Source organism: Pollicipes pollicipes, unplaced genomic scaffold (genome assembly GCF_011947565.3).
Source record: "Pollicipes pollicipes isolate AB1234 unplaced genomic scaffold, Ppol_2.1 Scaffold_4295;HRSCAF=5057_pilon_pilon_pilon, whole genome shotgun sequence".
NCBI classification, from domain to species: Eukaryota; Metazoa; Arthropoda; class Thecostraca; order Pollicipedomorpha; family Pollicipedidae; genus Pollicipes; species Pollicipes pollicipes.
Genome location: NW_023596461.1, coordinates 3,148,591 through 3,175,193, shown reverse-complemented (window position 1 = coordinate 3,175,193; position 26,603 = coordinate 3,148,591). Strand labels below are relative to the sequence as shown.

At 56.3% G+C, this 26,603-nt stretch overlaps 1 protein-coding gene across 1 annotated transcript in view; it reads left to right on the top strand.

The window, feature by feature from the left end:
• The first annotated feature begins 1,307 nt into the window (after nt 1-1,307).
• The window catches only part of LOC119096535 (glypican-6), a 37,911-nt gene continuing 12,615 nt past the window's right edge, over nt 1,308-26,603 (top strand). Inside the window, exons 1-3 of the mRNA XM_037219444.1 lie at nt 1,308-1,803; nt 13,156-13,314; nt 21,571-21,805. Coding sequence (XP_037075339.1) covers nt 1,623-1,803; nt 13,156-13,314; nt 21,571-21,805 — 575 coding nt within the window. The 5' untranslated portion in view covers nt 1,308-1,622. The remainder of the gene's footprint in view (nt 1,804-13,155; nt 13,315-21,570; nt 21,806-26,603) is intronic.

The following is a 26,603-nucleotide window of genomic DNA, read 5'->3' as shown; positions in this document are numbered from 1 at the left end:
TAAGCCCTCAAACCGAGCTATCGATCGGCGGTTCTGGTGAGCCGCCCGGGTACCTTTTCGACCCTGATTGAACACCACCCTTGGTCGGCTCGGGACCCCTTGCGAATACAGGATCCTTTGTTAGGCACTACGGACCCCTGACAGATACAGGGCCCCCAATCAGTGCAAATCGCCGGGCCCGGCTTTGTAGCTGAATAGGAAGTGGGCCCTCAGGTCCATACAGACACGGAGCTAACTGTGCGGTACTGGTGGTGCCTGGCCTAAGGATCTTCTGACTGTCATTCGAGGGCACGTTCCCTCAGGCTGGGTCCCCTGAATAAGACCCAACCAGCCTTTCATGCCCTTGAACCCCCCAATCGGGCATTTGGTCGTCAGTCCCGGTGGGCCCTCCAGGCTCTCCTGGCTTCCTTCATCACTGCCTCTGGCTGACTCGGGCTCTTTGCTAACACAGGGTCTCCTGTTAGGCGCTGTGAGCCCCTGACAGACGCTGGGCCCTCACCAATGTAAATTGCTGGCTTCTGCTTTGTCCCTGCTTGGCGAATGGGCCCTCGAGCCCATGCTGACAAGGAGCTGGCTGTGTGTTATTGATTTCATATTGCCTGACGGACGCATAGGCTATATAGGCCTTATCGACTGAGAGCGCCCCTGAACAGCACGCACGACCCTCTAGCTTGCATTAGAGTGCACAGCTCTCGGGACGGGCCTCTAATACGACATTCTGCCGGAATTTTGAGCCCTTCGGGCCCTCAACTTGGGCTCTTTACGCCCCGAGAGCCCGAGAACCCCCAGGAACCAAACGGGATCAACGTACCCCCTGCGCCCACTGTCTGCGCTACTGGTGCATATCGAAAACCATAAGTGTGGATGCTTGAAGGGAGGAGGGGTGAGCCTGGTCCCGTAGACTTTCTGAATTTTGAATATTTGCCGCAAGAAAATAAAAGAAATTCCTCCGCGCCGCCTCTTCCGGCCGCCTGCGCACTGGGGAATGTTATCGTGTTAAGCATCGTTTCAGTCCAAGAAACTCCGCTGAATTATTTGTTTTGGTTTTTAAAGCCGTTCCTACCTGGAATTTTTGCTTTCTCGCAGGTTCAAAACGTTAATCTATAATGCACCACTACTACATACAGCATGCCCGTGCGTTTAGTAGCCTCATTTACTCTAAGTTGGCAGCATTGCTAGTAAATCCTAGTCAACTAGAATTCCTAGGCTTATCTTGAGATATTTCGTCGGGAAAAGTCTCTGGCGACTTGGAAAAGTATATACGCCACCTGAACCCTGGCAACAGTATTCTCCGTTTTCGTCGTCTCGTCAGTCTTGGAGTGTGTGAATTGGGGTGTGGGGTGGGCATGATGTGTGATGTGGTTTGTGTTTTCTGAGCATTTTGTGGCCGAAAGTGGGTGGTGTGGCTCAAGTTGTCCGAGAGAAGTTCAGGGACTTTTTATAGGCCGGATGAAGTATACAACACAGTGGAACGTGTGAATGGCCCACGCAAACTGCGTCGGTTTTGCCGTTTTGCTCTTTGTATAACGTATTTCAAGACAAGAAAGAACGGGCAGCCAAGAAGCCATATCACGTACGAGCAAGCTCTGAGAAGTCCGTGATTGGATCACATATTTAGCAAGATGGGAAGATCCAGCTCTTTCCTATTGACTGGAAGGACTTGGACAAGTTACTTGGTAGTGTTGCAGCTTGTATGCTGCGTTGGCATAGCGAAAGGGCAGGGGCTTGGATGTGACCGGACTGCAAGAGCTTTTAACACCTACAAATTGGCTGCCAATAGTGTTCCCTCACATGACATTCCAGGTAAGCATTGATGACCACCGTAGAAGGCACGAGACATGGTGGATTTCATGTGATTCAGTCGCTTAAAGTGGCGTACCAGTTAAGATATTTGGGGTGAGTCTGGTCCTGCCCCAAATGGGGCAGCCAGCTTCTCTGCTTTGAGGCAGGGGATGGTGATTAATGGCTGCAAAGGCTTCAAGCATTTTCCCTCAGGAATTTGTGCATGCCGACCATTGATTACCCCTACTGTTCTGCTCAATATTGATCCAAATTGTGCTGAATATGCCATCTAATGTTTTGGGTTACATCCTTAAGCTATGAAATTTACAGCATTTCAGAATGCATCAAATAGTGGTTAGGATATCTAGTTCAGGACCTGATGATCTTAGGTTGGGAGTCCCTGCTACACCACTATCCTATGTAGTACACCTAACAAAGGCATCCTTTCTCAAATTGGCCTTGACAGTGAGTAGGATATAAGGCTGATCTCATTAGTGTATGCAGGACCTTGAATGGTTTTTCAGTGTGGTTGATGAATATCATTTGCTCTCTTCTTTCATACATAACCTTTCAGAAAGATAACATGTTTAACAATATATGTAACCTTATCCATATGGTGTTACCAGGTAACATTACCAAATGGTTGATCACTGGTACACTTTTTCATTGAGGGGTATATATTTTGTTTAGGGCTTGAGGTAATGATAAACCCATGATGTTCATGCCAATATCATTCACCATGATTCTAGCATGGTGCTATAACTAACTAGCAAAGTAACTAGAATAAGAACTCATGTGCAAGTAATTTACCTCTATTGTCTATACTTTTGGTAGTTCAGAATGCGCAATAAGATATTACAAATCTTCCAGAAGCATTGAAATCAGTCACCATATCCTGGAAATGATTATTTCAGATATTATATATGTGGATGATCCTTGGTTGATAAAAATTGAAAAGGTAGCTATTAAATGCTGCATTAAAGATACAGTAGGTAGTGATCAGCCCAGACTGCATATATTAATGATGCTATGTCCAATATCAGGTATCAATTCTGTCTGCTGGGAATATATAAATGACCATGAAAATCTCAATGCAACAAATTGATAATGTAATTTTTGATAAATTGCCAGTAACATTGGCATGAGCCCTGGTATGCTGTCTAGGCATGACCTGCAGCATATTTTCTTTATCACACATTATCATACAGCATAGGACTTGTGCTAGTGCATGGTTAATTTGCAGAAGAGGATGCTGATTTCACACCCCTATGTCATCTGGCATGGGGCTGTTAGGGGGGCTGGGGCTGTATAGGTGAATGTAACTGGTAATGGTTGCATGTATTTCCATGTTATGCTCACTTGACTCAGGCACATTTCCCATGTTATCTTCAGGTTCTACTTATCCTTCCTGTTTCTACTTCTACACATTTCCTGCTGCCAGGAAGCAAAGTTGTTTTTAGCTGTTCCTAGGCAGCATGTTGCTGAAGTACTCATTGATTCATCATAAGGGTGCCTCCAGCCCAGATATGCCATTTCAGTCACCAAAGTAAATAAACAATGTTGGGAGCTTGAATTGGTTCATAAGTGGATGACCAAGAAGCTCAATATCATGATGCCTGTCAGAATTCCCTATACCATCTTTGTGGATGCGGATGTTACAGAAGAGGAGAATCCTCTTAGCAGCTTTCCCATTTATTTCACTCTGGCTCATCTGTCAAATCTACTGGTCTGTCAACATTGCAGCTACAGCTGCTTCTGTGATCTTCACTGATTATTGTTTTGTGGGATGTAGGTGCAGTCACTGCATTTGTGTCCCAAATAAATTGTCATCATTTCTTTGTCCACTGAAGAATTGGTGCCAGGGTTGTTTAAGAACAAAGCATCTTTTGCTGTGACTGCATAGAATCATTACTCCTTTCCCCAATTATGCGGCTAAACTATCAGTCATGGCCTTTCATGAGACGAGTAAAGATCCCAGCTGGCCCACTGCTGAGGGCGGCCAACAGCTCCCAGCTGAAGCCGCCGTGTGGTGGTGGTCCTCGTGTGGACCTGGGTGGGTGCTGAGGCGTGAGACTACACACCTGGCGAAGAAAAGGAACGTGGCAAGACTTTGCAATAGTCCCCAGATAGGTTCCTGTTTCTGTTCGAACGTTGCACCTTTAGTTGGCGATGTGTATAGGCAGCAAAGCGGCCGCTCTGACGATCAATTTCGAGGTCGTTTCGTCGGCAGGTGTTCCAGATCGTGATTATTCTAGCGAGCCTCGTTCACGTGGGATCTTTACTATTTGCCCGCTGTCGGGTATCGGGTTCTCTCTTCGATGAACAACTGTTGGGGTTAAAACAGCCAACGAATGTTGGAATTTGGATCACGTAGGGGTAAAATGCGCATGCGTTGTGAATTGACCAAAAACAACAGTGATGCTATGCGGTAGGTCGCAGTGCACCCACAGTTACACCAAAACGGGGTAACGCAATTATCCCGCTCCACGACGCACGTTGGTTCCGGATACAAAAGTGTCTGGTAATGAAATCCGGACCGAGGTTTGATAGGTGTTTCATCGAAACTCCCGGGTTCCTGTGAAGACAAAAGAAAATGTATTGTAGTCTGATCCTGAAATTACCATCCCATCTCACGCAATCTCCCACCCCACTGTTCTTATTATAGCGCGTTTACGCACGACCTGTCGTACGTTTTTTGAAAAATTGGGACTTAACCTTTGGGGCAATTCATGTCGAATAGGCTAGGTATTTTACGTATCGCCTGTTCGCACATAGGTGTCACAACACCAGTGCTACGGCAAAAAGTCCTGCCGGCAGGAATCCTTCAACATTAGTTCTACGCGACATTCTTCCTCCCGCAAACACCTTTACAGACTACCTGTACGTGACAACACTTCTAATGCACAGAATTGCACGCGGCTTGAGTGCCACTCAACATAATGCATGTTTCCAAAGCATGTACCGGTCATTACCTCTAACGCAAAGGCAGAGGCAAAGTTCTTCACAGACACACATTACCTTTATTGCAAAAAACTTGTGCACGATGTGAGTGCTGCATGACACAGCTTATGCCATAAAAACTTATACCTGTCATTATGTCACCTGCAAAAACCTGGATAGTCATTAGTCATAAGTGACATCACTTCTACCGCTAATGCTTATATACGGTAATGGTTTGGTACGATATGCGACAGTGGTGCTATGCAATACAGGCCATACTTCTTAAATTATAGCTGTCAGCATTTCTAGTGGTCCCTGACTCTCGCCCAAATTCCGGAGAACTAGCACATGGGAGCAGTTGGACGGGTGGGGTCAGACTAAAGGTACCCACTCCATGTTGTCGATGTAATGGTACTGTGCACATGGGCATACGATGAGCAGACCCACAACTGCAATATGTCTGGTGGAAAAATATGTATATAATATAAAATAATATAAAGAATTTAAAAAAGAAGAAAAAAATGCTAGGCTGGCGGTATTTTTCGGCGAAAGTTTATTTTTGAGACGGACGTTGTTGCACATCGTCATTTTCAGCAGAACGTCTGCGCTTTTGTATTTCGATCCGTCCTGTTGCATGAGCGTCATGCTGTGGTTCAGTTCTTATGACCAGCAAGGCACGAGCATTTTCTTAAAAAGGAGTGTTTCACATTTGTGTAGGATCTTGAAATGAAATAGCTATGTTGAACATCGTCCGGTGCACTGCCCTTGTGAAGGCGTAAACCCTTCTAGTTTCTGAGCTACATGCCCGCGGAGATGTGCAGACTTTTTCGGGAGGCTATTTCAAGGTCATCCAGGTATCCATGACGCCACAATAACGTAGTTCAAATCCTGTCATTCCATCGATCAAGCGGCGATCAAGGCCAAGACAAATATAATTGTCGAGTCGTTCATATCAGAGGCTCATCAGCACGATTTGCAGATGTAACGGCCGCCAGCTGGCTCCTAATCAGCGTTATGTAACGTACGATGACGCCATCAAGCAATGTCGTGCTGAGGAGCATTAGCAATATAGAAATTGTGTTGTGTAAAGCAGCCTTCTTTCCTTAAAAGCGTACCAATAGTCATAAGTGGACTTTTTATCATATCTGATGCTTGCCTTGATGTATTGAAATGTGGGGCGCTCCCTTTAAAAGCGATTGGATCTGCCAAAAATAGTTTTGTGGCTGAACCCGTGAAGGGCTGTCTCCTTACACTGTAATGATGAGGCAAAGTCGTGGCCGTAACAGTATAGTGTGGGGCCTAGGATCACTGGTGATGCGGTAATGTTGGTCTCGAGCAGTGTTTTAACACGCGCTCGGGTGGCCAAAATGCAACGCGTTGGGGTGAGGGGGCCAATTTGAGCCTCTCCTGGGAATAAGATTAGGATAGTTAGAGAGACTAAATTTACAGAGTAAGTGACCCTTTATGTGGGGTCATTTTTGTCACAATTTTAGATCTCGAGGTATTGAATTTTGGATCAAATAAGATAAACTCAAGACTGGTTTAGCGCTCAGACCCGCTCACGCAACCAGTTTTAACCTAAGTACTTAACCTAGGTAACATTTGTCTTAGGGTCGTGTCAGGTCAGTGACCTTAGACATCATTTAGAAGGCCACAATTACCATAAATCTTCGAGAGCATTTTGATGTCTTCATTTCAAATCCCCGTCCCGAACTACAGTGGACTCATGTTTCTCACATCAAAAGGATGTTCCAAGTCACTTGAGGTCAATGACCTCCCTTGACCTTCATCGACTGGATCTCCTGTGATGGCACTCAACATTAATCTTTTTCGTCGTTTCACATGTTCCCAGTTCGCTAGATAGTTGCTGGTACTTCGCACATGTCACAAGGCTCCTAAATTCATCTGAAATAGAACGTCACGATTTATGTTCGGAAAGCAGAATATTCCAACGGACCGGTCACAAAATCTGGGGCCCAGAAACCAAACTGAACGCTCATTTTTGTTTGGAACAGGCCATATGTGTCGTTACGCCCGTGGTCCGCGGGCTGGTAGCTCATCAGTAAAACAATTTAAAGCACGTCTGGCTCGATCAGCAGCCGTCTGATCGATTTCGTGGCGACTTTGCGATTTTGCTCAACAGGCGTTGGTCCGCAGATGGAGCGGCCCGGAAGTTAGCACAGCCCCCATGGGCGGTTCACCAGAAAGCGTGGCATTCTTGTCCTGTGGACCCAACTGAGCACGCAAATAATCTTGTTTTCTTGAGACAGTTGATGGTGTTTTGATGGCGCAAACGGCGCTGCGCTGAGGACGTCCGCGGTAACCCGCACACACCTGACTGGCCTCACACACTGGAGCCCCGCTGCGCGAACTGCGGGGCCTTCCGGTCACTAAAACGGCCCGGCGCCTGCCGCCCTGCCTCTGTGGATTATGCTGTTTTCAAATAAATCCGCTCCCTTGCCTATTGACTGGCACCTCATACAGTCTGCGCCACTCAAAGACATTCTTGGCTGACGGTCGGCTCGGGGTCGTTTGAAGTGGCCGCTCTAATCCATTAATCAGCAGCGTCCTGCAGGTAACGCGCCGCGTCGCCGAGTTCCCTTCACTTTGCGGCGGCGGCAGCGGCACCCCTTCCAGCCGGCGGGCGTACGGCCGGCGGCGGCCGACCGGCCGGATGCCGGCAGCCCCTCAGCCCGTCCGTCCCCCCCCCCCCCCCGAGTTGCGGCTCAGCTCGGCACGGCCGCTCAGGGAGGAGCGGCCGTGCCGAGGGCAGTCGCGGCCTCAGAGGGAGGAGCGGCCGGACCGAGGGCAGTCGTGGTCTCTGAGGGAAGAGCGGCCGGACCGAGGGCAGCCGTGGCCTCTGAGGGAGGAGCGGAGCAACCGGATAGAGGGCAGTTGCGGCCTCTGAGGGAGGAGCGGAGCAGCCGGACAGAGCGCAGTCGCGGCCTCTGAGGGAGGAGTGGCCGGACCGAGGGACAGTCGCTGTCTGAGGGAGGAGCGGCTGGACCGAGGGCAGTCGCGGCCTCTGAGGGAGGAGCGGCTGGACCGAGGGCAGTCGCGGTCTCTGAGGGAGGAGCAGCCGGACCGAGGGCAGTCGCGGCCTCTCAGGGAGAAGCGGAGCGGCCGGACAGAGCGCAGTCGGGGCCTCTGAGGGAGGAGTGGCCGGACCGAGGGCAGTCGCGGCCGCTGAGGGAGGCGTGACCGGACCGAGGGAGCCGCCCACGCGCGCCGCTCCTACCTTTGCCGTCACCGGGGCGCGCTGCATTGTGTTTCGGTGAGGACCATTACACAACCGTGACTTTGTTTGCGACGCGGCGCACGACGGCGCTGCCCTCAGCACCAAGGCCCTTGGCCCGTGTTTTCGCCTGTCAACGTGGCGCTCAGGGTTTGTGGCAGGAAAGAGGGGCAGACCCCGTCAGTTCACGCCGGATGCGCGGCAGGCTGCGGCACGGAGCGCCGTGTCCGTAAGTTGTCCGGGCCGCAGGGCGCGTGTCGGCAAGTGGCACCGGTGTGGCGGCGTCTGCACGGACACGTCCCGGCTCCGCGTCAGAGCCGCCGCATTCCAGCGCGGCCTCCGCCGGCGGCCCGGCGGACGGGGAACGTGCGCGGACCTGCGCCGGCGCGTCCGCCCCGCCGCCGCCGGAGCGGCAGGTGCGACCGCGGCGCCGGCTCGGGCTCGGGCGCCACCGGCCGGCGTGTGCCGGCGTCACGTCTGGACGCTTGACGCCTGGCGGGGCTGCCGCCCTGCCGCCGGCACGGCCGCCGTCTGAGCGCGATGCCACGGCAGACGGCCGTCGTCGGCGGACAGAGGCCGGCTGACCGGCGGCGCCGCGCCCTCCGCCCGGCACGCTGACCCCGCGCCGGGCGGCTGACCTCCGACCCCGGCGCGGTCGGGCGCAGCCGGCCCACGGCGTCACTGGTTATTGACGGATCCCCTGTATGGTGCATGTTAATACCGGCATTAATGACGGGCGAGCCGAACCCGGGCGCCTATCGCGGCGGCTGCAATCCCATTGTTATGCAGCGGGAAGGCTGGCGATGCTCGGAATGCAGCTTGGCGGCTGGGGCCGGTCGGCAGAGGGCGATCGGGATCTCCACACCGGCCGACCCCGACCCCGACCGACCCCAACCGACGCCGACCCCCGGCCGCGCGCCGTCCCTGCTGGGTGCACTGTTGGCGGCCGTCTCCAGCCTGGCGGCGTGCTCCGGGGCGGGTGCGGCAGCCGGTCTGGCCAGCCCCGTGTGACCGGTGGTCTGCCGGCCGCACGGGGGCGGGCGGTGTCACATTCCCCGACGACCGTGCCGGCTGGCAGCGTCGCGCGGCACCGGGCGCGACGCTGCGCTCCGGTCCGGCGGTGCCGGAGCGTGCCACGTGCCACGCGTGCGCCGCCACCAGGCATCGACGCTGCCAGACTGCCAGAGCAGGCTTTGCGCAGCTGCGCCGACAGCGCAAAACAGATGGCGGATGGCATCTGGACTGACCGTCTGTGGGATTTGCTAGTACTCTCGGTGCTTTGAGACGGATGATGTGATCGGCGTGCGGCGTCTGGCTTGGCGTCTTTACTACGCGATGTGTTGCGAATGCTAGCATCCACAGGCTGAGGGCACAGGGCCCGGGTATTGCGCACCCCGTTGTGAAGGAAGATCAACATTAACTGTGGCGATGTGCAGAGATCGGGCTTCGGCGTCGGCTTCGCGAAGCCGCAGTTTTCATTCAATGGCTTTGGTCCCGGCGTCGGCTGTGAGCCATTTCTCACGGTCGGCTTCGGCTTTGGTGTCCCCTTTGTGTCATTTTAGATAGTTGCTTGGATTTGGGTTTGGCCTTTGTTCATTTTCAACAACTTGTTGTGTATTCTAGCTTTTTCGATTATGACTACGCCTTCGAGACCAGACGATTTTAAAATACTGGCTTCGGCTCTGTCATGATAATTTTTTTTCACTGAAGTCGCGATTGTGCTTCACAAAAACAGTCTTGCTCGTGCTATCACCCTTAAATGCTCCACAACACTTCAAAGCTGCCTCTTTTGTATACATGGCGAAAGCAAAACAACCAGCCGGTCATTCTCAGAACTATTCAACGTCTGACGATGGCCGGGGAAATAATCGTCCGAAACGTTGTTTACATACTGAGACGCCGGAACGACAGTCCGACAAATATTCCGTTCGTAATGCTAACACCTCGCCTCAATCACTCCGGAAGAACCCTGATGATATTTCCTGGTGTCATACGGTTTGAGCGGACTAAAAAATGTTTTTTGTTTCACAGAACAACATTGTTCACGGGCACCGGCTTTGTGCGCGCCATTTTAAGCTCATGTGTTTGTCTTTGCCTTCGTGTTTCTGGGCTCAAAGCTGTTGAATCCGGCTTTGGCGTGGAATGTGCAAAGGTCAGAGCCACTGGTTACGGTTTGAAGTTCATGTTTCTCAAACACTGACGTCTACTTCGGCTTCTTAGCTCCAACGTTAGGAATAATCAGCGTTTGGCTCGACTTCGCCTACACTTAATGGTCTTTGTGCCGGATTCAATTTCGAAACCAGAGGCCTGGCATCGTTCCCTTGTCTGGCGGGAGCATCAACAGGAAGCGTCTGTTTGACTTACGTCGAATGCTGCGGTTCACTAGCTCAAACGAAAGAAAAAGTACGAGCACGCTATAGTTGTCCCCCCTGTGTGGAGTGGTCATAGCGCTGTGTCCAGGGGCGCGCACGTGCCGGCTGTGGGCGTCTCTATGCCATCTGGCGTCCAGGCGCCAGGCGTGGGCCGGCGCGTGGCGACGGAACCGACCGGAAACGCCGCCGCGGCAGGGACGGCTGACGAGGCGCCGCGGCGGGGAACGGCTGGTGACGGGGCGCGGCGGGGACGGCTGGTGACGGGGCGCCATAGAGGAGACGGCTGGTGACGGGGCGCGGCGGGGACGGCTGGTGACGGGCGCCATAGAGGGGACGGCGGTGCCGGCTCGGCCGCGCTCGGCACCAGCCGACAGCGGGCTGACGCCGCCCTCCTGTCTGCCGACCGGCGGCGGGCTGGGTACGTCAACGTTGCTGATCCGGCGCCTGGGTGAGCACACGTTGAACTTGGCCGGCGTGATTAGTTTTGGCTTGTTCAGCTGTGCAGCCGTGTCCACTGTTCCCGCCCAGCAGCGGCTAGGCTCTCGCTGCCCAGCTGTGCTCGGTCTCCCGCTGCCCAGCTGTGCTAGGTTTCCCGCTGCCCAGCTGCGCGTAGTCTCCCGCTGCCCAGTTGTGCCCAGTCTCCCGCTGCCCAGCTGTGCTCGGTCTCCTGCTCCCTAGCTGCGCTAGGTTTCCCGCTGCCCAGCTCTGCTGGGTTTCCCGCTGCCCAGCTGTGCTCAGTCTCCCGCCGCCCAACTGTGCTCTGTTTCCCGCTGTCCAGCTGCACAGTATCCCGCTGGGCAACTACATGCAGTCTGTCTCCCCCCGGGCAGCTTTGCTTGGTGTCCCTCTGGGCAGCTTTGCTCGTTCTCTGTCTGGGCAGATATGCTCGGTTCTCCCTCTGGGCAGATATGCTCGGTCTCCCTCTGGGCAGCTGTGCTCGGTCTCCATTCTAGGGCAGCTTTGCTCGGTCTTCCTCTGGGCAGATATGCTCGGTCCCCCTCTGCGCAGATATACTTGGTCTCCCTCCGTGTACCTATGCTCGGTTCCTTACTGCGCGTCCGTGCCTGGCTGGCACACTTCACCGCCCAGTCTGCGTTGGGAACTTCCGCATTAGGAGACGGGAGGCCGCGGTGCAGTTGGAGACTGCCTTTTCCCCTCTATTGTCCTTCAGTGGGCGTTACTCATGTTAAGTCATCTTGTGTCAAGTGTGTCAAGTCATCAAGTGTGTATGGCTGTCGGGAGTCTGTCCCCGGACTTTTGGTCAGTTTGAAATGTACGGAACCATGAACAGTGGTTACTTTGACGGGTCACGGAGGTAATACCGTTGACAAATGTGTGCATGCCATGCTCTATAGATGCACAAGGCCCGTCCGCGTCGTTTTTGGGGGCCGCGTGGGGAAACGGGTGACGTGCCCCGCGGACAACTTTGTCAAAACTGCCCTCTGTGAAGGCCCAATAAATTCCAGCGAAAGTGCTGGTTGAGGTGATGACATTTTGGAAAACGGGATGGCTTCCACTGCTGTGCTGGTGCTGGTGACACCCGCTCCGGAGCGGGTCGGACGGGACCGGCCGGACCCCGAGCGATGTGCGCTGGCGCGTGCTCTGGCTGATACGGCGTGGCCTGCGACCGGCCGGTCTCGCCGGCGGGCTGGCTCAGCGCGTCACGACACTGATCGACCGGCACCGGTCAGCGAGCCGGGCCGGCCGCCGCGCTCTCTGCCGTCCTGACACGCGCGTGCGTGCGTGCGTGCGCGCCGTGCGTCCGAGCTCTGTGACGTCCGGCGATGACGCGGTCAACGCTCGGTGGCGGCGGCGGCGGCGGCGGCGGCGGCCGGCCCGGCCATCGGGGCGGCCGCGCCGGGACAATGGCCGGGCCCAGGTAATTGTACCTAACCGGCCGTGTCGGCAGACGTGACGCTTTGCGCGCGTGGCCCCGCAATAGAGGCACAGCCCGGCGCCGGCTCCACCCTGCCCGCCGACGGCGCCTCGCGGCTCTGGCGACTCGCTCGATTGTCGCGGCTCGCTCGGCTCTGGCGACTCGCTCGATTGTCGCGGCTCGCTTGGCTCTGGCGACTCGCTCGATTGTCGCGGCTCGCTCGGTTCTGGCGGCTCACTCGGTTCCACTCATGGCTTTTGTAGCTCGCTTGGCTCTCGTGGCTCACTAGGCTCTTGTGGCTCACAAGGCTCTGGCGGCTCAGTTAGCCCTCGTGGCTCACTGGCAGCTCACTGGCTTTGGCAGCTCACCGGTTTCCACTCCTGGCTCTTCTGGCTCACTAGGCTCTGGCAGCCCACTGAGCTGGCTGGTTTGGCCCTCATGGCTCGCCCGCCTCCGGCGCTTCGCTCGGCGCTCATGTCTACCAGCTGTTAGTGGTCCTTCGGTTTCCGTGGTTGTCAGTGATCTTGGCCCCCGGAGACGTCTGGCGTTGTAACCATGGAACAAAAACAAAAATTGTGGATGGATGTGTGGGATTCAAGGAGGGAGGTCCTGGTTTTGCCTACATTTTTTGACATTTTAAGTTGTCTTAGTTTCAAGTTTAAAAGACAAATTGTGCACGGAAGTTTGTCTGAAAAAAAACAGTCTAAGTGACTTTTAAATGGACAGACGCGATATTTGACAGCTTTATCAAAATCCCAACTGGTGTGCCACTGAGGCACTGTACGAGGCGGTGGCAGTGAGCCTGACATGGTCTGCCGCCGGTGTTGGCCGGCTGCGGCAGTGAGCCTGACCTGGTCTGCCGTCGGCTGCGGCAGTGAGGCTGACGTGGTCTGCCGCCAGTGTCGGCCGGCTGCGACTGTGAGCCTGACCTGGTCTGCCGCCGTCCTCAGGTGATCACCTCCAGATCTGCTCCGCCGCGCGCACCTGCTGCACAGAGGGCATGGAGCTGCAGCTGAGCCAGTACTCCCGCCATCAGCTGGACGCCGCCGTCCGACGCACCGTCGAGGAAGTGGCCGACGACATGGGCTCGCAGGGATCCAGCTTCGACGGTAGGTCGCCGCTGTTGCACGGGCCCGACTTTGGTTGGGCTGCGCTGGGCTGCAAATGACAAACAAAGTGTTGTTTTACCATGTGAACATGTGTTGGTCATCACTTTGTTCTCATGGCTTCCTTAGCATGATGCAACGCTGGGGCAGCCGTGCATAAAACTCAGACACACGTCTAGCAAATGGATTCGCGGATGTGGCCGATATTTCTCCTTGTATTCCAGAAGGGTTCAACAAAGAAGAAACTTGTTAAAGTACTTTTTTAGCTTGGGTTTTCTATGGGGACTTGACTATCTGTGATAGACACGTAATAGATCAATCAGCAAAAATATTGGACGATGGCGTTGCCACGCAGTTCATTCGATTGCAGACAGCCCGAAACGAATGACTGATCATGGCATCAAGAGTAGGGACCGCCGAAGTACCAATGAGGAAATGTGTGTCCACTTCTTTAAATTCCTGCTTGACCTACTGTCATCTCACCAAATGTTTCTCAGACTTGCTCTTTGTGCTGGACACGTAGATTAGCAAGCAAACTACAGTTTGTATGTTATTGTTGATTCACCCAATGCGTCTTTATGCAATTCCACTGTGGTGTTGTGCGTACCGATAAGTATTTACTCAGAAAATTTCGCAAAGTTGTTAATTTTTCTATCTCGGCATAATTATATTTGTGTGACGCTTGTTATTCAGCAGCTCCATTTTTGATGGGCTATCATTGTTTAAGCCATTTTTCAGCTTGGCGAAATTGTTCGTTGAATAACATGAAAAATTTTGGTCAGACCGTTTGTTCAACCAGTGTATACGCATGTTTACAGTGTATAAACAGTGTTTAAAACATTGAAAATCATTTATGTTATTGCCAGGTATTGTTCGTAATAATCACAGCCGTGGAAAGTAGCCAGCTGCTTAGTTCACTTGACTTGACAGTGTCAGTAACATGTGCCTCGTGATCAAGCCATCGTTTGATTGGAACGCAGCTGATAGGCTTTACCTGAGTATCGTCTGGAATTTAGAGTCCTGACCTGTCTGGAGTCGGCTGATTTTGCGGCATTAGAGGCCCGGTCGTGAGCCGTTGATGGCCCAGCCCTAGGTGCATGGGACCAGCCCGGCCTGTGGCGACCACCGGTCCGCCACAGCGAAGGCTGGTTAGCCGCATCCCCCTCCGCCTCAGGGGCAGACAGCCCTCCCTCCACCCGTCCGCGTGCGCTGCCACAGCAGCTGCCGCTCCCTGTCCCAGCCGCCGCTGCTGGCGGCGCGCGGCGTCGGCGTCGGCGCCGGTGCCCGCCCGAAGTCACCCAGTTATCAGCGGCCGCCGCCAGAGCCAGAACTCGGCCGTAATTGGAAACGAGCGGATCGGGGAGAGCTGGGCCGTCGGCGCCACGCGCTGTGTGGCCGGCCGCGCGGCGCCCCGCCGAACCGGCGTCCCCGGGCCGCCATTGATCGTGCCGCGGCCGGGCCGAGCGGCCGGGCGCCGGCTCGGCCGGTCGGCCGGCGGCGGGCGCCCGTCCCGTACCGGCGGCTGATCCGGGGCCGCGCCGGGGGCGGCTCGCTCTTCCGGTCCGATGTACGCGCCGCCCGGTCCGCCTGTCGTCGGGAGAGCCGGCTATTTCGGGTGCGGTGCTACTCTCAGCTGGCGCGGGGGGCGCTGACGGCGTGAGAGCCCTGCTTCCGGCGCGGACTCGGGATGGGCCGGAGTGGGCCGGGCCGGGCCGGGCAAGGCAGGGCAGCTGGCAGCTGGCGATCAGCGCCCCGCCAGGCAGGCCGGAGTGACACGCGCGTACCGGCGCACCACAGCCGTACCCCTCCCCAGAATGGGCAAGCCGCCATCGCTGCTGCGAAATGAACTGGGAGGCTGCCGAAAAGGACGTGTAGTTTTGGTTAGTCTCTGATTATTGTCGCGCGTCGCGAGACTTTCAGGCACTGCAGTGCTCGCTTAAGCACCAGCATACTTGAAGGCGTTTTGGGGCGTGGACGGGCGCCTCCCCACCCCCATCCCCCACCCCCCTCCTGCGTGCCCGTGACTCATGGCCCATGGCCCGTAGACGAATCGAATTGGCACCGAATTAGGACCGTCCGTTGGCGAGCTGTGGATAATTATTTGACGATCCAGACGACCTTGGGAACTCGCTGGTCCTCTGAGGCTTGCAGATCGACGCCCCCTCCACTGAGTTTTGTTCGGGCCTCTTCTGTCGATAGAGGGTGATGACATGTTCTTAAGTCGGGGGGGGGGGGGGGGCTCTTTGAAACCGATGACCATGTGCGCGTTAAGTCATCGTGGATACACGCTTATGACATTTAAACTTTCTTGGGAGCCTCGCATGAGTTTTCACCAACCCTCGTTTTGGCACCATGTCAGTCCCGTGTATTGCCTTAATACCCACACATGTGAACTCAGAATATGCCCTAGATGATAATAAAGTGCTCTGGCTGAAGAGTGCAATACGAGCAGGAGGAAGTACAGCTGCAGATGGATGCAAGAGTGTGATACACATCCAAGGTACTTTGTGAAAAAAACAAGGGGTTATTACCATGTCTAATGGGTGACAAATACGTTTATATGTTCCTACAGAAGTGCATTATGGTGCGGTAATCGCCAAAATGGAGCCTCTCAGCGCGAGGTTGTCCTGCGTTCTTTATGTCCATTACTTGCTTTGCCGGTGACAAGTAATGCGAGTATCGAGTGATCTTATACCTGCCATGGTCCAGTAGCACTGGAGCTCCGACGCCATCGTAGCCCACCGGGGCGTGGCTCAAAGCCGGCTGGGCGTGGTATACGTGTGCACGTCCTGCCAGGGACAAAGCCGGGTGAGCATGGTGTACGTGTGCGCGTATATACACGTGCACGTAGGTGTGCTACACGTATATATATATATATATATATATATATATATATATATATATATGCGTAATATGCGTATGTGTAATATATACGTGTGCGCGTGCCGCCAGGGATAAAGCCGGGTGAGCGTGGTATACATGATTAAATTGCAAAATCCGAATGATCCAGTCATGGTAATTATCCTTAGCTCGACACGGTGATTCCGAATTCAGCGCCAAATTTGAAGGTTCGAAAGATAGCGCATGCGTCGGTATTTAAGTCAGCCAGCCATAGTTATGGGCGCTGCATGACCTCTAGCAGTCGATGCGCCCTAAAACTCCAAATCATCATCACTAAGTCAGCCAGCCTGTGGCGCGTCCCAGCCATGAAAATAGGTTGGTGAGCTGGCAGAGGCCACGCCCACGGCTGTTTTTTCAAATGACACACGATGACAAAAAAAATCGGAATGTCACTGAAAGTGGGGAATGCAATGCACTTGCTCGAGCACCCCTTGGTAGAGTGGCAGCGACTGTGGTGGTTATATTCGCGCTGGGTGGCCGTGGCGTGACCGGAAGCGAACCCAGCCCCCACGTGGGAGCTGAAGGCGCTAACTACGCCGGTGTTACACCCGCTGTAATATCCTGCTGTGAGTGTTCAGGAGGAGCATGCGACGTCTTGTGTCGTATAATTTAAGGCATCACACCGGTATCAACCTTTTCTTTAATAAGCTTTTGGTAACGACGGGAACATTTGCAGGATTGAGGGTGCACTTTATTGTGTGCTTAACGAAGTGTTGCTGGATGAGATTGAAACACTTTTACCCATCGGTTCGCGCCGTAAAGAGCGAAGATAAAAAATCGCGAATTAGTGCGTTTGAGGGCACTTGAAAAGGATGTGAAGCGATGAACGTAGTAATGCAGGATCAACTGATTGATGTTGCCAGAAGGAAAGTCGCTTGAGCATGCTGGGGCTCTGACCAAATTCCTCATGATCCATCTATGTCCAAAATGTTCTTTTTCTCTGCGTCTGAGTTAATAGCATGCTTCGCACGGTATTACCTCGTTTTTCTCGGACCCACTAGCATCTGATAGCACGCAGGTGGATGTCGATGGCGGTACTCGCACCGTGGTTGTCTGGGGAAGGGACGGGGGGGGGGGGCTCAAAGTATGACGGTGTAGGCGTCAGCGCAGGCCTCGGCTTCTGGCTGGCTGCATTGGAGCGTGTGCGTCCGCGAGCTGACGTGCCTGGCGGCCGGTCGTCGGGAGGGGGCGGGGGCCGTGCCGACGTTCGCGTCTCGTCGCGTGCGTTTTCGTTGGACGGCGTGCCGGTGGTGTTTGGCGCCGCTCGAGTCGGCCTGAATCACGCGCCATGAGACACGGTCCGCCGGCCTCGCCGGGTGTCGGAGGCGGCACAGTCGGGCCGGTCGCCGGGTCGTCGGAGGCGGCACAGTCGGGCCCGGCCGGGCGACGGGCGCGCTCAGCCGGAACGAAGCGGCAGGACGCGCGGGCGGCGAGCCGCCGCCGCTACTGACCGGCCCGGTGGTCCGCTCTCTGAGCTCGGGCTGTCCCACGCTCTCCGGGCGCTGGACCACCCCGAGGAGGCCGTCCGCCGGCCCGGACCAGGGACCACCCGGGCAGACATCGGCCAGGACTGACTCGTGGTCAGATGCGGCCGCGCTGACCCGTGTACACGAGCTCCAGTGTACACGGGTCTCCACTGGGGTGTGTTGCGAGCGCCGCCAGACCCGGCGCGGCGAGCAGTGCGTCACCGCAGGCGGCGGCTGGGGCCTGTCGGCGTCGCCGCGCCACACCAGCCTGGTGGTGCGGCACCGGCGGCGCTGGCGGCCGGACTGGCGTTTCGTCCCGCCCCGCGGCTGCCCTTGCAACTGTCCGGCTGCTCGGTACTCGTGTAGACTGACGGCGCTAGTACAGTTTTTGTAGAATGACCCGCATCTCAAAACAAACATCATGGAGTGGCCGCCTATCACAAGCAAACCTCTGCTTAAAAGGCGTGAAGTAGTTCTCATGATGTTCCAGGAGGTCGATTTTCAATCCACCAAAGTCCCTTGTCTCGCGTCAGCACAATGAGAATGGTTGCTGGGCTGCTGCACCGTTCCTGTCACGGGATCGTGCTGTGCAGCTGGTGATCGAGACAGTAGCCTCACCTGCGGACCTTGGCCCTGGCACCGTTCAGAGATTCGTCTGACAAAGACAGGAGGAAGTCACCCGAAGCTGAGGCAACCGCCATCCCCTGTTAAGTCAAGACAGGGCTCCGTACTTCGATCGATGTGTGCCCATCTGGACCATTGTCGAGCGGCCCGTATTGGTTGCAGCCACGTGCGCGCAGCCCTTTGTCGACTGCCAGGCGTCCGCCCGCCGCCCGACGGCGGCTGCTCGTGTTTGGCGCCGCTCGGTCGCCGGGCGCCCTGCAGCGGGGCGCGAGCGGGCACGGAGGCGAGACGAGCCGGTCGGCACCTGGCCGCCGAGGATGGCGGCTCCTAGCAACGGGCTGATCGCCTTGCACGGATCGCTGGCGCGGTGTCAGGCGTCGCATGGCGATGCCGTCGGGAATGACTCTCGTGCTGCCAAGGCACCTCATGCTTAGTCCGTGCTTGTCAGGGCCTAAACGCCGTTATTAAGTCTCGAAAAGCGACAAGACGGGGCGGTCTGGTTGAGTGATCATGCAGTGTGGCTGAGCGGGCGGCGGGTCTCACTACTCCACCCGTTATTCTCATGACTCACGGTGGGGGGCGGAAGGGGGGGGGCGGGTTATGCTGAGCCGATGGGCCGGTCTCGGGAAGGTGCGGCGGCTGACCCGGCCGACCCGGGCGCCGGTCGAGACCGCGCCGTCACCGCCCGCCGCCGCCTCTCCCACAAAGGGAGCCGGCCGGCGGCGCCGCGCCGGTCGAACCGCCGGCCTTTTTGCCCACGTATCTCCGGCGGGAATCGTGAGAAGGCGGCCGGCCGGCGTGCCTGGAATCCCCGCCTGCGAGCCGGGCCGGACCGGACCGGTGCGGTCCCCTGACGGGCGGCGCGGCCGCCGGCCCGCGCCGCCCGGTCGTGGGCGGTGCGCCGGAGCCGGCTGGCCGGCGGGCGTCAGGCGTCCCGCGCCGGCCCGCCGGATTCCAGCACGTCCGCGCCGCACCGGGCCTCTGTTGGCAGATTGATCCTCTGTTATGCGGCCCTCTGATGAGGTTAGTCGCGCACGGCTGGATGCGAACCGGCCTCCCGATGAATGAAGACGGATGACGTGGCGCCGCATCCGGACCCGTCACCAACTGATCAGCTGGAAGAAAAGATACCCGGCTCTGGGAGCTCGAGCGCTGTCGTCCGGAAAGTGTGGTGGGCTGGGGGAGGGGGAGGGGACGGGTGGCCTTTTCAGTGGCGATGGACGCCGCCCCATTATCGACTCTCCCGAACCGGGCTACCGCTCTCCTTCCTCCTCTGTCTCTCTCTACCTCACTCTTTCACCACTTCGCTGATCTACCTTATCTCGCTCCAGCTCGGTGTCATGGGGCACCGAGCGTTTCATACAGATAGCCGGCGGACCTGGCGCGACCGCCAGAAGCCGACGTTGCGCCAGACCGGATATTATGCGCCGTTTATGGCGGCTTCATTACCGCGAGGCGGCCGAGAGTGGAGCAGTTATGGACGTGCCCGGCGCTGGGGCGGCGTGCGGCGCTCCGCACCGGGTGGCCGGCGCGAGACGCCGCCCTCCGTGCGGCGGGGCGCGGGCTGGGCCGGGCCGGCGGGGCGGGGCGCGCGCCGCCCGCCGCCCGCCGCCGCCGCTATTAGCTCGGCGGCGGCGAGTGGCCTGCCGTCACGGCAGCCACCGGCTAATGCACAAATTACGCAGATCGCGCTATTACCTGCAGTAATTCGGCGTGCACCGGGTGCCCTGATGGTCACGAGAGCGCCCCCGTGTCGGCGCTGGCGCTCGCCTGCCGCTGAGTGGCCGGCGGCGCGCCGACCACCGGACCACCAGCGGCGGCGGCCTGCCTCTGGCGGCGCCGGCCGCTGCCTCGGCTTGGCCGCCTGCGGCCTCCCGGTGCGTGTCTGGGCTCGTCCCAGAACGTGTAGTTTCTCTTCAGTTTGCGGACTGGCCTTGTCTCGTCATCTGTCCTCCGCTGGTCTGTTCTCTTCATTGTAGTGTTATCTGCCGTTTATCTCTGACAGAATTAAGTATCAAGCAATGAAGATGTAAAAAAGGCGTATAGGTTGGGGTTGGTACAAAATCAGGGATGGAAGCACAATAAAAGGTCACCCGCAAAGTCAAAGAGGAAAAGAAAAACTGGGGTAAACTAGGGCTCAAACTCAGTTCCCTGCGGCCTGGACAATTTATGGTTTTCAGTGTTCATGATCTGTACTTTTGTCTTGCTTTAGTGCGAGATGTAAACCACCAGAAAGAACCATGCGGTGTGTTCTTTGAAACCTGTCAGCAACTCGAAGCCGCTGACACGCCTCACTTTAGTTAATTACTTATCACCGCCATGGCTTCGGACGGCTGCACTGTACTGCAGTCGCCCAAAGCCATGATTCGTCTGATCTGGCTGCAGCGCCGTGGCCGGTTCAGCCCATGAGTTAACGCCAAGACAATGGACATCAAGCTCACAAGAGAGATGGGGATGTCAGGCACCGACCGATCTGTCGCGAAACTTTGTGATGCTGTCAGCGTGTGGATGTCCCACAGGACTCGACCTTCACAAACGTGACTGGGCGCTCGGTGTCTGCTAATGTCTCTTTACCGTGGTGTCGGGTGCGCCCCATCCCTACTGTGCCCTCACGACTGCCTGCTCTGGCGTATCATCGCCGTCACGCATGGTGGCATTCCTTTCCCATCGCGACCCATTCTCGCCTGCATGCCCGTCACGGTCCGACCTAGTCCGACTTGTACCGGTCCAGCGGTTCCCGGCCCCGGTCCAGACTGGCACCGCTCCGCGGTTTCTCGGTCCGGTCCGGACCGGTACCGGTCCGCGCCGGTGTGTACACACGGCTGCCGCCAATAAATCGGCCCAACGACCTCGGCCGCTTTGTTTTACGCGTTGCGGTGCGAGCAATGTTTTCATTTTGTCCGGGGCCGGGCCGGGAGCGTCGTGAAGTGGCCGATGGCGCGGCGCTTAGCCGGCCGTTTGGACTAAGTGATGGGCCGGGGCGGGGCGCGGCCGCGGGCCCCGCGGCTACAGCCGCCTCTTCGCATCGCCATCGCGGAGCTCGTCGCAAAATTATGATGCCTGGTTATTTATTGTTACGGCCGGCGTTCAGAGAGGGGCGGTCCGGAGCGGGCCCGCCGGCCAGGCACCGGAACGGTCTCATTGCCGGACCGGGGCGGCGGGGAGTGATCTCATGCTCGTGCAAGGCCGGCCGGGGCGGTGGAGCGCCGTCAGCCGGCGCCGGCGCCGCGCCACCACCTCTGACGCCGGTCCTGTCTGTCCTTCGCAGAGTTCTTCCGCAGCCTGATGAATGAGTCGCGCACGGCGCTGGACGCCATGTTCAAGAAGACGTACGGCGTGCTGTACGAGCGGAACGCGCACGTCTTCACCGACCTGTTCAAGGATTTGGAGCTGTACTACGCCACCGGCTCGCGCGACCTGGTGGACGTCATGAACGACTTCTTCACCGTCCTGTACAAGCGCATGTTCACCGTGCTCAACTCGCAGCACACGTTCGACGACAAGTGAGTTACGCTGGTCCTCGCTGCCTTATCTGTGGAGTAAGCATGGATCTGATATGCCGGGCCAGGAGCATGGCTGTCAGCGGGCGTCGACTCTGGCCTCTGTGCTGCTGACGCCTCCGCCGACGGTGTATGCAAACAAACGAAAGCCAGCCGCGGACGCTACGCGACCCAGGCTCTGTTGATGTAGATGACACGGTGAAGAATGCGGCCGCTCAGCCCCGTCTCGATGGTCGCCAGTCGCGGCGCTTAGGGGCCGAAGAGGCGCCGGGACCCGGGGCGCGCATGCAGTGTGCTGCTGCCGCCGGCTGGCAGGCGTGGCTGCGTGGCACCGCTCCCACCGCCGACGACCTTGGCATTGGGTGCAGCTCGTCAGCCACGGCGTCCGCGTCACGCCACTTGCAGTGTGCTCTGACCCGTCCACAAACGTAGAGGCCATCGAATGATTTTTGGTTGTCAACAGCAGACGGTTTTCATGCACTCTTGGCTACGCATGCATCAGCGTTCTTTTATTGCACTACATCGTTTGGACAACCGATACCCATGCGATGTGATGGAATCCGCCCTGCACATACATATTGATCATCATTTGGCATCACACATCTTTTGTATGATGTTACAATTACTACTACATTACATTAATACTACATTAAAACTACATTACATGCTACACTAAGTGTGATGCACGCCCTTCTCACTGAGCGGGGCCGACATTTTTTACTGTTATGTATGTATATATGTATATATATATATATATATATATATATATATATATATATATATATATATATATTTGTAGGTGGCCGTTCGCTCGCCACCTACAACTGTTTGGCAGCCTCCATACACCGCACAGCATTGCGCTTGGCAACCAATGCTCTTGGAGCATCTCTCTTCACCAACCTTATGATTGACGCCAAGGAGACGTTGCCTGCGTCTAGAGGAAAAATGCCTGTTATATGCGGGTTTCGCCAGTTTATTCGTATGACGGGCCTGTGCTGGCTGGTTGTTGAAGTACCTATAAACATTTGAACGTCTGGTATGGGGTAGATAATGTTTCCAAGCAGTGTGAAGTCTTAGAGACACCATCTGGTGAGATATGACAGTGACTCTCCTCTGTCGGGTTACACTGGATTATCTCGACATCATTTTATGTTGTTTTATTGTACTGAGTGATAAGATGGGGCGGTTAGATGATACGAGGTACAGCCAGGTGAGAGTGTTCAGGTGGGCCAAAAATGGATGTATTTATGGGATAATGAGCGTCTGGCCGGGTGATATCGCCGCCCTTGGCTCCCACGTGGGGCCCGGGCTCGAATCTCGGTCACGCCTGGAACCTTCAGTGTTAATATGGCCGCGATGGTCGCTGGCGCGCCATGAAAGGGTGCTCGACAACGTGTTCTTTTGGGAGGGAACTCCCACCTCTCGTGCCGCCCCAGCTTGACTAAAGCAAAAACCGAACCGTTTCTCGCCAGCTGCTGTTCGCGAGTGAATCCGTGCAACACTGCGGGCGCCACGTGCGTTGACCAAGATGTTGCAGACCGAGCCTGAGGCTGCGTTCGCCGCCAGCTGGGATGTAGACGCGGCCCGGTGTGGTCGCTTCGATGCGGCTGCCTGGCGGGGTGTCGGGCCGAACTCAACAGGCCCATTGTGACTTGACACGCCGCTCGTTCGGGGCGTGTCTGATCGGATATGGCCGGGCCGGACCTGACCAGGCTGGGTCTGGTCAGGTGTGGCCGGTTCGGGCCTGACCAGGCCGGGTCTGATCAGGTGTGGCCGGTTCGGGCCTGACCAGACTGGGTCTGATCATGTATGGCCGGGCCGGATCTGACCTGGCTGGGTCTGGTCAGGTATGGCCGGTTCGAGCCCGACCAAGCCGGGCCTGACCAGACTGTGTCTGATCAGGCACGGTTGGACCTGATCACGTCAGGCCTGTCGGTATGACCGGACAGAACCTGGCCGGACCTGGCCAGACCGTGTCTGATCAGGCGCGGTTGGACCTGATCACGCCAGGCCTGTCGGCATGATCGAACAGGACCAGGCCGGCCCCGACCAGACCGGCTCTGACCGGTCGGCCCCTAATAGAGGCATTATCCGACCCCGGCAATTATCGGCGGACGCGCCGCTCTGTAACGTATGACGGCCACGGTGTCTGATATAAATTGTGGCTGGCGGACCCCCCAGGAAGGCGGCGGGCGAGTCGAAGCGTCTCCCATTGTTTGGCCGACCTTGGGCAGCCGCCGCGCCGCGCCGGCCCGCTCTAATTACCCGGTGCACACATTCCCCGAGCGGCTGCCGCCGGCAGCAGAAGGGCTCAGCGGTGCTGCCCGGCCTGTCTGTGGGGCTGCCTGGCTGTACCGGAGCCGTGTACACAACTGGAGCCAGACACACGACTGGAGCTAAACACACGACTGGAGCCAGACACACGACTGGAGCCAGACACACGACTGCAGACAGACACACGACTGAAGTCAAACACCACTGGAGCCAAACACACCACTGGAGACAGACACACGACTGGAGACAGACACACGACTGCGGACAGACACACGACTGCAGACAGACACACGACTGAAGTCAAACACACCACTGGAGTTAAACACACCACTGGAGCCAGACACACGACTGGAGCCAGATACACGACTGGAGCCAGACACACGACTGAAGTCAAACACACCACTGGAGTGAAACACACCACTGGAGCCAGACACACGACTGGAGACAGACGCACGACTAGAGTCAAACACACAACTGGAGCTAGGCACACGACTGGAGCCAGACAAACGACTGGAGCCAGACAAACGACTGGAGCCAGATACGCGACTGGAGCCAGACACGCCACGTCGGAGGCGGCTTCACTCCACTTGGTCGAAGCTGGGCACAATGGTGTGGCCTGGTGGTAGTAACACCTGCGCTTTGCAGTTCCGTTAAACGTGAAAGAAACGATTATTTTAGCTGTTTTTTGTTCCTTGAGTTGGATTTTTTCTTCCAGTTTATGCCTTTATTCTGTTAATTTATTAAGAATTGCCCTGTGTTATTTGGACGTCATTCCCAAAAATGGCTATTTGCTATAAGGTTTGACAGCAGCTGTCCGTATTTTAGGCGGATGACTGTTTTCTCCATCTACACGCGTGATTTCTCGAACCCCTCGCTTATTTGGCCACATTTCGCGCAGAAAAGCTCAAAACTATCATGAAGTTTTAAGGGACTCAGAAGATTACGCCAGCGTTGCCTAGTCCGTGGTTTAAGTCATCGGCGTAGTTGGCTTAACTTGAATGGAATTTCAAGAATGCTTAACTTCGAGACGTGCACGAATTGGCCGTTTTTTGTGGACAAAAAAGCTTACGTTTCTTTTTATTCTTTACGCGCTTCTGCTTCTACGGTCGATCACGAATATGCTGTATGCCGTTGTGGCTTTACAACACACAGTTCTGCTTGGGCTAGATGGCGTCTGCCCCTCATCCTCTGGCCTGAAGAGCGGACACTGTCGCCTTCTCGTGACGAATAGAGGCCGGAGCAGGAGAAAGGCCGTATGAGAAATTGGAGCATCAAGAGGTAAAAACAGCCAAGCTTAATGGAGGTGTTTTTACATCGGTTGGCATAGGACCCCGGACTACTACCGGATAATATGCGTGCAATTGCACCAGCTTAGCCCAACAAAGAATTGTTTGGTGTTGACGCCAGCGAGCAGGTTTTTTTAAACTGACATTTGGGGGGGGGGGCAGGACCCTGCCTAATGTAAGTGTTTTTGTGAGTTTTATGAACCGCGCTGGATGTTTTGAGTTATTGAAGAGGTTTAGACCGCATACTCGCCTGATTTATGATTGCATTTGTAATACTGTAGCAACAGGAACAGTGTAGGCAATGGGCACTCTCAGCCTAGATAACAAAGCAGCCTAGGGGTTTGGGTGGGAAAATGAAGGCGAACTGGAGGCAGCGGAGAAAGTGGCAGTCAGGAGTGTTCGGGTCTTTTAATAGTGCGATCATATTACGATGATTTATCTGAAAAATGTGAAGCATTATGGCGTAGGGTTTCCGGTATTGGGTACGGTGAAAGTGTAAGAAGAAAAAATATTTTCGGTTGAACAAGACACCAAAGCTTCATTCTGCGTTTGCTCTTTCTGCCTCGTCGCCATTTTATACACATTCGTTTATTCAGACAGTCATTCGTTTTAACCGTAAACCTTGACGATGTGGTCACGTTTGGAATGCCCCAGCCCCTCCCCCCCCCCCGTCCATTTCGCTGATGCCTTCCCATTCCCAGCCTTTCCTCAGATCGTTCAGCTTTGTCCGAGAGTCTCGCCAATTCGCGTCACCATAGAACTCCGGCCGGTTTCCCCGGGACTGGGAATGGATATCAAATCCGTGGATGATGTATGAGCGGTACGGTGCCCAGCCGTCCCCCGAGGTGTAGGACCGGTCTATGACCACCGCGACCACCGCTAGCGCCACCGCCACCGCCACCGCCACCGCCGCCACTGCCGATCACCCGGTGCCTTCCACCCGCCAACCGCCACCGCCACCACTGCCGATCACCCGGTGCCTTCCACCCGCCACCGCTTACCGCCACTGCCACCGCCACCGCCACCGCCACCGCCACCGCCGGCCACTGCCGATCACCCGGTGGCCTTCCCACCCGCCACCGCCACCGCCACCCGCCACCACTGCCGATCACCGGTTGCCTTCCACCCGCCACCGCCACGCCGCCACTGCCGATCCACCCGGTGCCTTCCACCCGCCACCGCCACCGTCACTGCCACCGCCACCGCCACCGCCACCGCCACCGCCACCGCCACCGCCACCG